Genomic DNA, 14,350 nt, shown 5'->3' with positions numbered 1-14,350 from the left:
TAAATTAAAGATCCATTTTCGATTGTTGAAGAATTCCAGATGTAGAATTCCACTCTCAACCAACAAGATTTCATGTAGTGTTTTCATTGATCTCTTGTGAAAACCTTTTCTAAGGTTTAATCCAGGAGTGAAAAGAATTTAATTCTATCGCAAAAGCACAGGCAAATACACAAGATGCAGTTGGACTACGCACATGCAATAACTAAGAAAGACAAGAGGCAAGTCATAAGAGATAACTGTATATTTGAGATTTTGTGTATTATGCTCTTAGAAATAAAGGCTGCAATAGAGTGGTTTTGCTATGATGCTATAGAAGAACAATTTTCAGTTCCCTTAAGAACCTTTCAGTGAACATTTCTTAAAATAACATTTTTTTCTTAGTGCGAAGAAAAAGAACCTTTTATGTAATGGAAAGGTTCCATGGATGTTACAGGTTCTTCATGGAACCATAAATGCCAATAAAGTACATTTATTTTTAATCTACATCTAGTCACTCTGAAAAGTAAAACAGCATCACTCCTCAAAGAACCACAATTTATGATGCCGGGTTACGGGCGAGTTATGGGTCAAAGTTGGAAAAAAACTTATCTCCGAAAATGAGCAATAGTAAAAAAGTGATGCTTATGATGTTGGATTTGGGAATTAATCTTCTGTTTTACGTTGTCACCCATGAATCAGGTGATTGACTCATTGACTTAATAATCGTTTACAAATCAGACTGATCTGTTTCTTGTTTCTTACCCACTGACTCACTGATCTGGTCACAGTGAAAAAAACACTAATCCTAATGCTCTCCTTAGCCAACACCACTAATTAAAGAAATGGGCAAACTAGAAATTTGACATAAAAATAAGATGTATTCATTATTTTAAACAGTAAAAATGCACTACATTTAAAATTACAAAACTGCAAATCAGAAAAAGAGGCTTTAGAAAAACAAACTTAATTTTCCAATTACATATCTAAACTTTACCCAACCACACCCTTCTGAAAACGTTAGCACTGCACATGCTGCATTCAGACCCCTCTGTGCTGCGCTCTCAGAGAGATGTGGACATCTCTGATTTGGACAGGAAGACAAAAGCCCTGGAACCTTCTGCTGTCCTCTCATCTCAAGAGGGGCTCGTTGGTCAACGGCGCTGCCAGGTTGGCTGCCCCGCTTTAGGATATCTGTAGGAGTTTGGCACATGAAGCCTTGTGGTCTAGTGTGTTCAGGGGCTTGGCATACACGGGCTCCAGGAAATGTAAGGGCAGCAACATGAACAGGGCTGCCAAGAACACCACGCTCACCAAGGACAGAAGCACGTAGCGGCCGATGAAGAACATGTCCACTATCTGAAAAACATCACAAGCTTACGGGGTGAATTATTTAACATATTATACAGTTACTGGAAAGTAATTAAAGCCATGAGGGCTTTGATGTTTCCATTAATATTTTTAATTAACATGAAATCCATTCAGCATGTTATACTTTTCTCCACTAGAGGTCAGCAGGGTTCTTTTAAAAACTGCAAACCTCACTAGACCAGATAGACTAGACCTAATAAAGTGTGTGTGTATGTATGTATATGTATATGTATAATTTTATTAACGACTTTCATTCAGCAAGGACATAATAATTTGAAGACATTTATAATGTTACAATATAATTATTTATTTTAAATAAAAGCAAATCAGAAAATTATAATCATTTCAGAAGCATGTGTATGCATTTATGTAATTATATATGTATTTACATAAATATATTTATAATTTGTATTATATATAATATATTTATATATAAACATAACATATTTTTCTTAAATATATACATACATGTGTGTGTATTTGTATATACATAATTAATATACACAGTACACACACATATGTACACAAAAACTTTTGGATCGCATTTTGTGATGTGATTAATCGTCACCCATTTTTATATATATATATATATATATATATAATAACTACAAATACACTACAAATATAAAAGATTTAAGTAATGTAAACTAGATAGTTTATATTTCATATATATGATATGATTTTGTTTTTATATATATATATATATATATATATATATATATATATATATATATATATATATATATATATAGCAGGATTTACCTTTATTTTATCATACGTCAGAAAAACACACACTTCTTTCTCGCCATTATTTCTTATTCTGCTGTCTGTTTTTCCTCCATGAAATAAAGCTGAACAGGGTGATAGTGTTGAATACTAACAGCACCCTACGTCCCTAAAGACCTCAACTAGAGTATGAGGCCTAGACCATGGGAGAGGCCACAACCTACATTAAACTACAGACAGAGAGATGTCTTTGTATGTGTCTGTGCATGTGTATGTGGGAGGGGGCTCCGTCTCAGGCGAATGCACTGTTCTCTCGTTTAACGCATCTCACTTTCTAATTTGCCAATTAGCTGGCTAGCAAAGCACAGAGCAGAGGCTATGTTTTATTAATGTGGCATCGAATGCACGGCAGTGAGCTCCTGTTTAGGGCCGGCCTAATTGGCACTGTGATATTATTCCTTTGTACAACAGCGAGGGGTTACCCATTTCTCATACAATACACTGTCACCTGTCAAGAAAAAAAACTAAAAACTGTTATCTAGTCATACCCGCTGCAAGTTAAAAAAGCAACGGGTGTAACATGGATTTGGCACTATGCACAAATGAGAGTCTATTGCACAATGCACGGTACTACATGGATTTTGTTTTGTTTTTGCAATTTATCTTTCTGTTGTTCCACTATCAGATCTTATATTCATTCCTAAATTGATTAAAGCTAATGTTCGTGCACTAACCTACATGGTATCAACTTCTAAAAGGTGTTTTAACATCAAAAACTTGCACGTCTTCCTAACACTTCTTTACAGTTGTAAATATGAGAACATCTGTTGCAACATATTAAAAGAACTACACTAGTCAACATTTGAAGTGGATCACAACTTTTCATCAAAGTTGATCTAAAACCAAAATGTGTTCTTGTTTTAGGACAACTTTGATTAACTTTTTTTGATCCACTTTAAATGTTGCGTGTGTACACTATGCAATTTGTGAGATCTCAAGTCTATGTATCGAACTAAATGTAACAGTGTGTAATCTATTAATTTTAGGTCGAAGACAGGGGAACATTTGATTCAGTCAACATGTTTCTGTTGTGTTATTGAAGACTGGAAGGTAAATGGTTTGGGTTTTGTTTGTGCAGACATGAGGGTGAGTTGGCAGCTCAGACCGCCGGTTTTGGCAAAGACAGACTTAGGGAAAAAGCTGTTGTGTTTGTGCTCGTCTGCTGTTGAGGAGAGATAAACCAGCACATGTCTTTGTCAAATATAACTCACACACAGAGCTGTACAGTGCACCTAACTCTCTTTTCAAGCATAATTATCAGAATTGAATAAAACAAAACAATACTTATCAAATCACTTGTACATTAGCTTTTCATATGTTTGTCTGTCTGTAAATTTGGCAAGGATATGACAATTCCTTTATATTTATGATAAAGCATATTATGCAAATATCACTGCACTCACCTGAACTGCTTTTTCAGGGGAAGGAACTTCAGGGGCGCGCGGGAAGAACACTAAAACCAGTGTGACGGTGAGCGTCAGAAGAAATATAGGAATTATTCCTAACCTGGTGAGGCGATAACATCGTGATTATTCATGATACAATAGAGCTACTGCGGACAGAGCATCTGTCGAAAACCTGAAAGTGTGTTCTTACTTTGTTGGGCCGGTTGCGCGCGACAGAACGATGGTGAGCGCGAGAGTCACTATCCAGATTAAAGCGATGATAAACACACCTGTCCCAACGCCTAACACCACATCGGCCATCCTCCTCACCTCACACACTGCCTGTAGCTGGACGAGAGAAGTATTTCTTGTGTTAAGGAAGCGTGATATGATGGATGCATGCGCTAAATCCACTGTAAGTATATCAAGCTGATGAACGCAAACCACGTGGCGTGTCTATCTTCGCCTGGCTGCTATTTCTAGACATTTAGGTTTTTGTTTTGTTTTTTAAACTCAAAAACGATACGATGGGAATCGCGCAGTTAATCAAAAATGAATGCTTAAGCCAGCAAACTAATCCCTTGTAGACCTTTAACGGCTACTCCAAACGGTTTGTATATTTACCTCATAAAACAACCGAATGCTGGAACCAACTGTGTAGTTCTACAAAATACAGATTTGCGACAAGATACACGCTGCAGAGAGTATAAAATATTTCCATGGAAACACCGTCGCTTCTGTTTACCTCCACACTTCCTGTGTCGCAAATAGACCAATCCGGTTGCAGTATCTAGCGAACAGTATGTTGGGAGTTGTAGTTTATGTGAACACTGAGCATACGTAGTGCGTATAAATCATTTACGTTATATTTGCATCTATCTATCTATATCTATCTATCTGTTTGTGTGTGTGATGTGCAAATACATTCATTATTATTACTATCTTCATCTGAATATATTTTTTCATATAATATTTTGGTTAGCCTATATTTTATTTGGCTACAGTACAATGGCAATATAAAAGACAAGTAACTACCTTCATCTGAATATGTTTTTTTTCCATATAATATTTTGGTTGTATTTTATTTGGCTACAGTACAATGACGGTATAAAAGACAGCTATTGTTAATAACCTGCTATTTTAGTGATATCACATTGTGTGAGCCTTATACAGGAAAATGTACAAGTCGTTTTAAATTTATATTGGGGTCCTAAAAAAAAAAAGAAGAATATACCTAGCATATTTGATCTAGATTAGTCTTTCTCAGTCGTGACTCTGCTTGTAGCGTATGAGTTAACTTTCTATATAATTAACTAAACATACATTTGGGATTTTCTCCTTTCTTGTGGCACAAATAAATAGGTTTCCTCTGCTTGCTGACCAGGCGAACAGCCAAGGCGACCTGCAGCCGAATGTAGGTCTCGTTTGATGTCGATAGGGGCCCAGCGGCCTCCGCCGCTAATGAACCGGAGATGCGCGTGCAGGGCCCGGGGTGTCCGGTACGGCACAGAATAACGCCAGTAGAAGAGGAACCGCGGAGGTGTACACTCGGCAGTCAGGGGTACGGGGAGAGAGAGGGGAGGGGGGAGATGGTGGGAGGGGTCTGATGTGGCAGACGTCACGGCTTGTGTAGGGGAGTATAGGCTGTGTTGTCAGCCTGGTGTCAGTCTGATGAAGATTGGCATTCAGGTAAGCTGTCATTCATTTTCAATGTCAGAGCGCGGAGCGGGCGAGCACTCCAGCGTGTTTTTTCCCCTCTCGCTCTCATTACAAAAGGCAGGACATTATTCATACAGACTGGCCGAGGGCTGAGGGGAGAGAATGATAGACAGAGAGAGAGAGAAAGTGAGGGAAAGAGAGAGAGAGCGCGCGCGCGCGTGTGAGTGAGCGGGAGGGAGGAGGAGGAAGAGAACGAGTGCGATAGAAGGAGGGAGGAAGAGAGGAAAGACGGGAGAAGATGCCGTGCAGTTTGGGGAGCGCCTGGATCTTTCTGGAGGATTTTGTTTGGTGGATGATGCGTTTGGACTTGTGAAATGTGGTGGTAATTTTGAGTCGACGTTTTTGTTGGGTTTTAAAGGGCATTTTATTGTTTTTAATTTTACCCCCCGTAGGGATACATGACTGTTTCGTCAAATTCATAACGCAAAATAAAGGCTACGCATCTAAATTCACATTTAGAGTTTTAATTGGGATGTGTTTTGAAATCGCCAGTGTTTTGTTAACGTTACGTCTTGTTGGCTTTAAGTAAGTTTAAATATTTGTATTTTACTGTTCGTTTATGACTGGTCAGTTTTGAAACAAGATATTGCTTAATAAATGTTTATCTTGGATTCAGACCTTGTGCCGGTTTGACATGAGATTATCGCACATTATCAGAGTAGTGTTTAAGAAAAAAAAAAACAGTTTGCCTGCGTTATGCAAATTATAGCTTACAATAACTTACGCGGAGTCAACTTTTATATAAGAATGTAGGTAAATTATGGGTCGCGAATTTTTTTGTCGCCAGTGACAACATTTTAAAAATGTTTGGTGGTATGTGAAACTATAATAAACTTTTAATGAACAATAATATGTTTACGTTTTGTTTATGAGCCGTAAGATACTATCACTAATAACTGCGTTTGAGCAGCGTACTGTTGTTATGGTAACCACTTCGCGATTCCTTTCGCGACTATTTAGCGACCGTAGGCTACTCTGAATAACTTGTATTCTAACTTTTTGGTTTAAAAGAACGTGTATGTACTTTTAAGGTCCCCCACATTTTTTTTTTATATATATATTTTTCTTACTTCTTGTGATGCTTGTGGTCATCCTTCCCCAAAACTCCCAATTTCCCTTCTGGTTGCTTGTAGGTAAACACGTGTAAAAATAGTAGAAATACTATTAGAAGCATTTTTGATGTAGCTTCTAGTCACAGTTATCATAGTTCATATATTACTTTTCTAAAAGGTGTCAGTTAAATGGCTCTTTACTGTGGATTTTTTTAGAATTTGGCTGGCAGATCAAGTGGTAGGCTATTTATTACTCTCTTGTGAATTCTTAGGTTTGTCCTCTGATTTGTAAAACAAGAAGCTGATTGTTCCGTTTTGACTTGCAGAGACAACATTACATGGTATTGTAAATGATTATGTTCCTCATTGGATATACACCTGTTCCTTTGTAAAAGTTTAGTGACTTTTACTATTGTTTGAGGCATTAAACAACCTTTTTTTCACCTGTAAATTTAGATTCTCTTCTTAAAATAGCAAAGCTGAGGCTGAAAAACAGGGAACATTGTAAAGGTATTTATAAAGTAAGAAAGTGATGACAAGACTTTCAAAATGTTTTAAAGATGTCAGGGTTGTTTGCAGTTTACACCTGTTTGCAAGCTTGTAACATACAAATTAATTCGTACAAATTTATATTTATTACACTTTCTAGAAATCCAAGATAATCCTTCAGACATGCTTTATATCAGAATAACTGCAAGTGAGCACTGTTTCATAATTGATACATTAATTAGATAATTTGCGATGTTGAATTCCATTCTCTGCAAAAATGTGGTGAGAAAATTCTCAAATCCTTTTTCTGACTGACTTAATTTAATAGTAGCTAAAGTATACATTAACACCTTTCACAGTACTATGAATGCATTTTAATAAAACATTTTCTTAACACTTTTAAATAAATAACAATCTCTACACTTAAATGTGATCAACTTAGTCTTTCCAGTACAAGCCTCAACAAAGTGCAGATTTGAATTTCTTTAGTGTCAGATATAGAAATATTATGAAACACAAACTGTCTGTATCATCTGTTAAACATACATGAGACAATATAAGAGTGACATTGCATGTCCATTTTCCGCCCAAAGTCAAATCTCATTTAATCAGCTGTTTTATCTCTGCGGTGCAAGCGATCATGGGGCTGAAATGTTTTGTCTGGAAGATAAAAGTTGTTGGATGGGGCTAATTTAAATGCCGAGATCCCTGCTGGGATCTTAATTGATGATTTGTGTCGCGGGACAAGCTGCCCAGGGGCAAAACTGCAAACACAAAATACTCTGACTTTATTTGCATATTCCCCTTCAACACATTACGAGCAAATTACAATCTGAGGTTCAATACTGCAGGACCCAGAGCTCTTTTGGTCTAATCACTAATAAAATGACTCGGTCGCCCTAAATGAGGGAAGTGAACTGAGCAAAAGGAAGATTGTAAACCAATTGTGATGCTTCTTGACTTGCATAAAGCTATTTAGAAAATTGTCTACCATTCTAATGAATCATTTTTAAAGCCAATCATAGCACTAATAATTCAAATGCCAATTTTTCTACAGGTCTCATTTGGATTTTCAGATCTTACACATGTTTGTCTGTTGACAGTTAATGAGATACTGTATCTGTGCAAAATAAAAAATGCAGGCTCAAATGAGAATTATTCATCAGCCTGTAGTCTGCTGGGGTCTTGTGTGTTCAAGGTGAAGCAATATGAGGCTACATTGTTTTTCGCTCTTCTTAGATGCACAGAGACAGAGCTCTGTTGTTACAGGCTTCCACCGCAAAGCCTTTGCTGATCCTGATGGCTCTCGGAGGAGTGTGGGCCTGTTATTGCCGTTAGACGGCTGTGCATCCAAATGACCTCACTGTGCTGCTCTCCTACCGCTAGGCACGGCGGTCAAACTCCTCTCCTGGGATCTGGAGGTAGGGGAAGATTTGCTTGATTTACATGTGTTCAGGCACTTAACGGTCACCCGTAGCCTGGTGCTCACATCACATTTTCATCACGTTTTCATGTCACCCTGGCCTTGGAGAGAGACGTGGCATGATATGTTGGAACTGACGTTGATTTGGTTTACGAGAAAACACAGACTTGAAAACGCCAGTCTCCAAAAAAGAAGCAATGATCTGATGTTTACAATTGTGAACAAGTCGTCCTTTGGTGTGCATGTCAGCACTTGTCATGCATTTAAATAGATGACTTGATGAAAATCTGCCCTTGACTATCCTTATATTCATATCTATATATCTGCAACATTTAAAACAGCTTGAACAAATATGCAAAAACTTTTGCATATAACTTGTCCCACACAGTTTGTACTACACACGAGTGGTACAGTACTTGAAATTGTATGACTTATTGAGGAGAAGTGAGCTTGTTGTTATTTTAGTACCACTGAGATATTGTTATAATTTGTATTACAAATTTGAATCAGTTTTTTTTTTTTTATATATTTTAAAAATAGTTGATCGTTTGCACTTGTTTTAAGTCTTGCCGATTTAGACATTCAAGCATTTTAAAGCATTCGCGTGTAGTCAGCTAAGTAAGCACACTGGTTTCTGCGCGCACTCATTCAAAGTGCGCACAGAGAGCCACATTTAAGACAATGCGCATACACAGAATTCATTCCTCATTTGTGTATCCTTGCTTCTGAATGAACACATACACACAAAATTATCTCAAAAAAATTGTCTCTGCAAGTATTTTCGTAAACACTGTCGGTTATGTCTTAAGTGAACGTATACAGTGGAGAAAGAAATCTTCATTATAGTGCATTCGGTCTTAAAGGGGCAGCAGCCTATAAATACCTGCTGTTCCATTAGTGCCACCTGCTGTCAGAGAGTGACATTTGCATCTAAATTTGGAAATTATCCAATCCAATTTAGCATCTTTTTTGGATGGTTGCCTCTGATTTAAAATAGAGCACAGGCAAAGCCTTTGTTTATATGAAGAGATTTCTTTTAGTTGTTTAAAAAAAATATATATTTGATTTGGGATATGTTTTAAAATGTCAAGTTAGTTTTATTATCTAACATTTCAATTTATTTCACAAAGAAATATGCAGCATTTTGTTAATAAAAGGACAGGGTCTATGTGGGCCCTTAAAAAATCATAAAAACTCAGAAACCAGAATATCATATTGCGATTTATGGGTGGGATCTTTTGAATTTGACCAATGAGTATTGAGCAACACCTTAGCAACTGCACACCAATGCCCTGTCAGCCACCCATATATTGCAGTCACCTTTGAACTGGCAGAACAAAGTTGCTTTAGAAAAAACAGAGGTAATGTTTTTATATATATATATATATATATATATATATATATATATATATATATATATATATATATATATATATATATATATATATATATGTGTGTGTGTGTTTATTATTATCTCATGCAAATGACAGACAAAGTTGTTCATAAGGACAAAAATAATTACTTCACCAGGATCAAAAGCAGAGTCAAATTAGCAGCAGCTTATTATTAATTCTGAATTTAAAAACCTTGAACAAGACTGTAAACCTTCAAGTGCCTTTGTTCTTATCTCTAGTGAAATGCTGATAATCCAAATAAATGTACTCAGCGTCACTGAGGGAAACACGAACATTTCCACCAACTCCTGAATTTATTATTTTTCGGAGTACTTTCTCAACACAGATAAAGGTTGAAAATATTTTATTTGAATTCTGTTTGAGATCAAAGTAGGAAAAAAACCCTACCCAAGACCAATTCATATCTTCCCCCACTCTAAATATATAAATATATGCATGAGTATAATAACCAGTCAAATTAAAATAATGTGCTAGAGGCAGGAGAGTGCTTGACTAAGGTTGAGAGAGAATGATGTTTAATATTTTCTCTATTAGAGCGAGCATGAGAATTGTAGTTCTCACATGTTTTACACATTTCATATGTCGGTGTCATTTGGCACGACTGGAGAGAGATAGATGTTCTCCAGCGGTGCATTGTGTGCATTTCGCTCTCCTGTCTTTTGGAGTGCAGCGTTTTTTATTAGAGCTGAAATAGTGCATTGAATTCTCATCTATTACTGTAAAAGCCATCTTCTCCGAAAGTGGCATCTCGCTTCGTCCCGTTTCAATGACATCATTCATAAAGGCATGTTTTTCTTCCATTCACACTTCCTGCTCTGTCCTCTGGAGCATTCAAACACAGACCTCCATTGATTCCAATCACCTGATTTCATTTGGACCTTTGACACTGAGCTATATCGGAGTTTCCTCTCCCGCTGATCTATTTGTGCATCTTTTGTTGTGTTTCGAACAGAACTCCCCACGTTTCCATCATCCTCTTTCAAACTCAGAGCCATTGAAAGCCATTGATCGGTAGCTGTATGTGTGCAAAATGCCTGTAATGGCGTCAGTACATGACAGAATCACTTAACAGCAAAGACTGAGTTATTCTTCCTTTTATTAATGCATTGGAATGGTTTTCCTTATAGAGATGGTGAGTGACTCCTGAATAGCGTCTAATTCACTTGCTTTAAAAGGATTATTAATGCACATCAATCCAGATAAATGGATCTGAGTTTTATTTGCAAAGTGGTCTGTCTCAGCTAGGTTTATTGGCCTGTTACTTTGCAAATACCGTTAGGAATATTTTTTATTTTTTTTGCTTTCTAATAAAATGCATTAGGACGAAGCAGCCTCTGGGATGTCATAAAGCACCTGGCTTACCGGTGGCTTTAGCCGCAGTCTTTGATTTACAGCTTGCAAAAGTTTTTCTTCTTGGAAAGTGTTTCTTTTTTTTTTTTCTTTCTTTTTTTTTCCCTTTCAACTGAGACCACTAATTCCAGTTTAGTTTGGATATTTTAAGGGCTACTGATCCTTTGAATAATCCTTTTAATGCTATAAATCTATAAAGAGATCTGTAAATAATATATATGTTGTATATACAGTATACAAAATATTGTTTTTTATTTAAAATTTTTTTTCAGATTTTTGAAAAAACACTTGGTGCTTAGTGAAATTTATAATCAAAAGCCCTCAATTGAACACTTGTACTGCAAAATTCTCCTTAATACCCTGGGAAAAAATGGTGTAAGAAACAAGTTTCATTGACAAATTGCTAGTAAACCCGCAAACAATCACAAAGAAAAACACAAGTAATAATCTGAATTAAACTAATTTTTGAATTATTTATAATGTTTAAAATGTGGCTAATAAGAATCTCTAAAATTATTGCAGATATTTTAAGACAAAATATGTATTTTCAGTTTTATTCAAACTGAATAAATTTGTTTAGTTTTTTTTTGTATTAATGCTTTTTAATATGTATTTTTTTTGATAGCTGCTCAAATAATATATATACATATATATATATTATATATATATATATATATATATAGATATATATATATATATATATATATATATATATATATATACAACAAGTTGCAAGGGATTTTAGTCTTTTTTTTAAATGATTTTTAGAAGGGGAAAATGCAGAATGCAGACAAACTGCAGTAAATTGTTTTCCATAAGTTAGGGGGAATGGATTTGGGAATGTGTGGAAAGCTGGCCTACAGCGACTGCTCTGATCTCAATGAAAATTTGTTTCTGTATTAATGTTGTAGCTCAAAATAGCTCTATGAGCAAAATGATACAGGAGTTCTTATAGTGTCAATAAAAACATACTTTTCTCAAGGGAGGCTCTTAGTGTTATTGTACTACACTGGTTGCAGAATAATCTTGTGAAGTGTTGTAATGTCCCTAAATTATTTATTTTAATAAGTGAAAAGTGATTTGCACAATCGCTGTGCAATTTAGTGTTGAAAAAGTTGCTAATTCGTCTGTTATTTATCTATTTATATATGTACTTGGTTTTTATCAGTCCAACAGTGCGAGTGTTCATCATTATATCTGAATTCCTCAGAGCTCAGTGCTGTTTAGCGCTGCTGGTGGGTGATATTTGATACATCAGTATAAGCAGCATGATTTTAGGCTGTGGGGTGCTTTGCCTTCCTCTAGCACATGAGAGATTTCACACACACGCTCGCACACACCAGCTGCTTTATTGCATTCGTACAGTATGTGCCGACAGTTTTGGGAAAACCTCATGTCATTTCAGATTTAAGAGGCGGTTGCAGTCGCCAACAAAAGGCCTCAACAACATATTTTTGGCTTTCAAATGGATCTTCCAACTATGCTAAACCACATATCGCTTCTTCTCGCTCTGGTTTGTTTTTAGGGGCCCCATAAGGCATAAAGTTGTTTCCTTTCAAGTGGAGTGTAAACATATAAAAGGTTGCAGACTTAGTGTGTTCTAGCTGTAGTGTTTGGAAATATCTTTGAACATTAAACAATCGTTTATTCCCAAAGCAGTTACTTCACAATAAATGAGCACATTACTGCAGCGTTTCCCAACCGTTTTGGTCTTATATACCCTCACAGCCTTATCAGCAAGACTCAAGTACCTCTGCAGCAGCACCAAACTAGAGACGTTTTTCTTTTCATTTGTATTACAGTATATCTTCCTGAATTATATTTAATGTTACTAGAAGGCAAATCCATATTTTAAATTTTGTCTTACATGCGAGTATCACTTGAAATGAGATCTTATCTTCCCCAGATAAGTGTGTGTGTATAAAAAGAATATAACATATGTTATAAAATATAATTAACATTAATTATATATTCTTAAATACATTAATATCTTGGTTATTATTTATTAATAAATATACATATAAATATTTTTAATTATATATATATATATATATATATATATATATATATATATATATATATATATATATATATGTATATATACACACACACACACACACATATTAATTAATTAATTAATCAATCAATCAGTTATATAAAATGTATGTACATACATACACAGAATAAATATAAAATATATATTAAAGCATAATTAACATTAATTGTATTTTTATTAAATACATTGATATATTGGTTATTAATTAATATAAATTATATGTATAATTGATTTGTAACAAAGATATTGTGTGTGTGTGCGTATATGTACTCTCACACACACATAGTATTAAATATATTAATGTTATTAAAATTACAGTATTTTATATTATATATGCATGCATTCATATATTAAATATATATTTTTATATTATTAAAATGTATATATTATATTATATTATATTATATTATATTATATTATATTATATTATATTATATTATATTATATTATATTATATTATATTATTTTATATTATAAAAAACATCATGTTTTTCCACTTTTTCTTTGCAGTGCACCTTCCCCATTGAAATGAATGGATTTTCAGTGTGCTCTGATGCAGTGTAAACTCTACTGTGTAGGTGACCTTACTAAATTGACTAGTCGATGATCTTACGGACAGACGCCTGTACTTCAGTTTTCTCCAGCTGCTAGCCGTGAGACTTCTGGTGACTGTTCAATTGAAAACTTAGAGGGAGATAAATATAGCAGATGAAATTGTGCCCCGCTTTGTGTGAAACTCTAGAAACGGATGGTCTTCGGAGAAATCATCACTTGCCATACGGGGGATGATATTAATGCGAGCCCGCAAACACTGGGTGCGATAACAGCCAGGAGACTGATCAGCGATGCATCAGCCATTTATCGACCACAACTGCGTGGAAAACAATCTCGTGCTCCCTGACTGTTAGAACTTTATAGCGTTGCCCTTCAGAAAGGACTGATGACAGCTCTGAGCTAAAAGTGAAACATAAACAGCTGCTGCCCCAGAGTGTGGGGGAAATGTAGACGCATGCATGTGGCGCTCTGCCATAGCCGGGGTAGGATGACACAAGTTTTTGGTAAGAGCGAGGACAGCGAATGCCCTCACTGTTAGGGAGAGAAGTTGGGCCCGTGCACCCAGGTGGCTAATGCATCCTTGCCAGATTTGGAACAGAAGTGCGAAGCAATGCGCTGAAGGTGGAAGTAATGCAAAATATGGCATACACCTGCCTTTTATATCTGCATCATGTCGCAGTCCACAGTTCTGTTGGTCATATGCGCTCTAGGTATTTATAAACCACCATAGACACATAATACAGCTCATCACACCTTTTAGCTCATCTGACTTT

At 35.7% G+C, this 14,350-nt stretch overlaps 2 protein-coding genes across 2 annotated transcripts in view; one reads left to right on the top strand and one right to left on the bottom strand.

Annotated features, from left to right (window-relative positions):
• Window positions 1-226: 226 nt before the first annotated feature.
• LOC109098042 (transmembrane protein 218) lies at window positions 227-4,281 on the bottom strand. The gene is made up of 4 exons (XM_019111676.2): window positions 4,143-4,281; window positions 3,730-3,866; window positions 3,537-3,639; window positions 227-1,335 (listed from the first exon to the last, which is right to left on the bottom strand). Exons 2-4 carry the CDS (start codon window positions 3,837-3,839, stop codon window positions 1,162-1,164), a joined length of 387 nt encoding a protein of 128 aa, XP_018967221.2. The 5' UTR covers window positions 3,840-3,866; window positions 4,143-4,281; the 3' UTR covers window positions 227-1,161.
• Window positions 4,282-7,174: 2,893 nt separating this feature from the next.
• LOC109072669 (homeobox protein PKNOX2-like) overlaps window positions 7,175-14,350 on the top strand; it is a 69,694-nt gene continuing 62,518 nt past the window's right edge. Inside the window, exon 1 of the mRNA XM_042732018.1 lies at window positions 7,175-8,199. The gene's annotated coding sequence lies outside the window, so the exon portion shown is untranslated. The remainder of the gene's footprint in view (window positions 8,200-14,350) is intronic.

This window comes from Cyprinus carpio, chromosome B10 (genome assembly GCF_018340385.1).
Source record: "Cyprinus carpio isolate SPL01 chromosome B10, ASM1834038v1, whole genome shotgun sequence".
NCBI lineage: Eukaryota > Metazoa > Chordata > Actinopteri > Cypriniformes > Cyprinidae > Cyprinus > Cyprinus carpio.
Note: the sequence above shows the minus strand (reverse complement) of the source record. Positions and strands in the feature narration are given on the sequence as shown.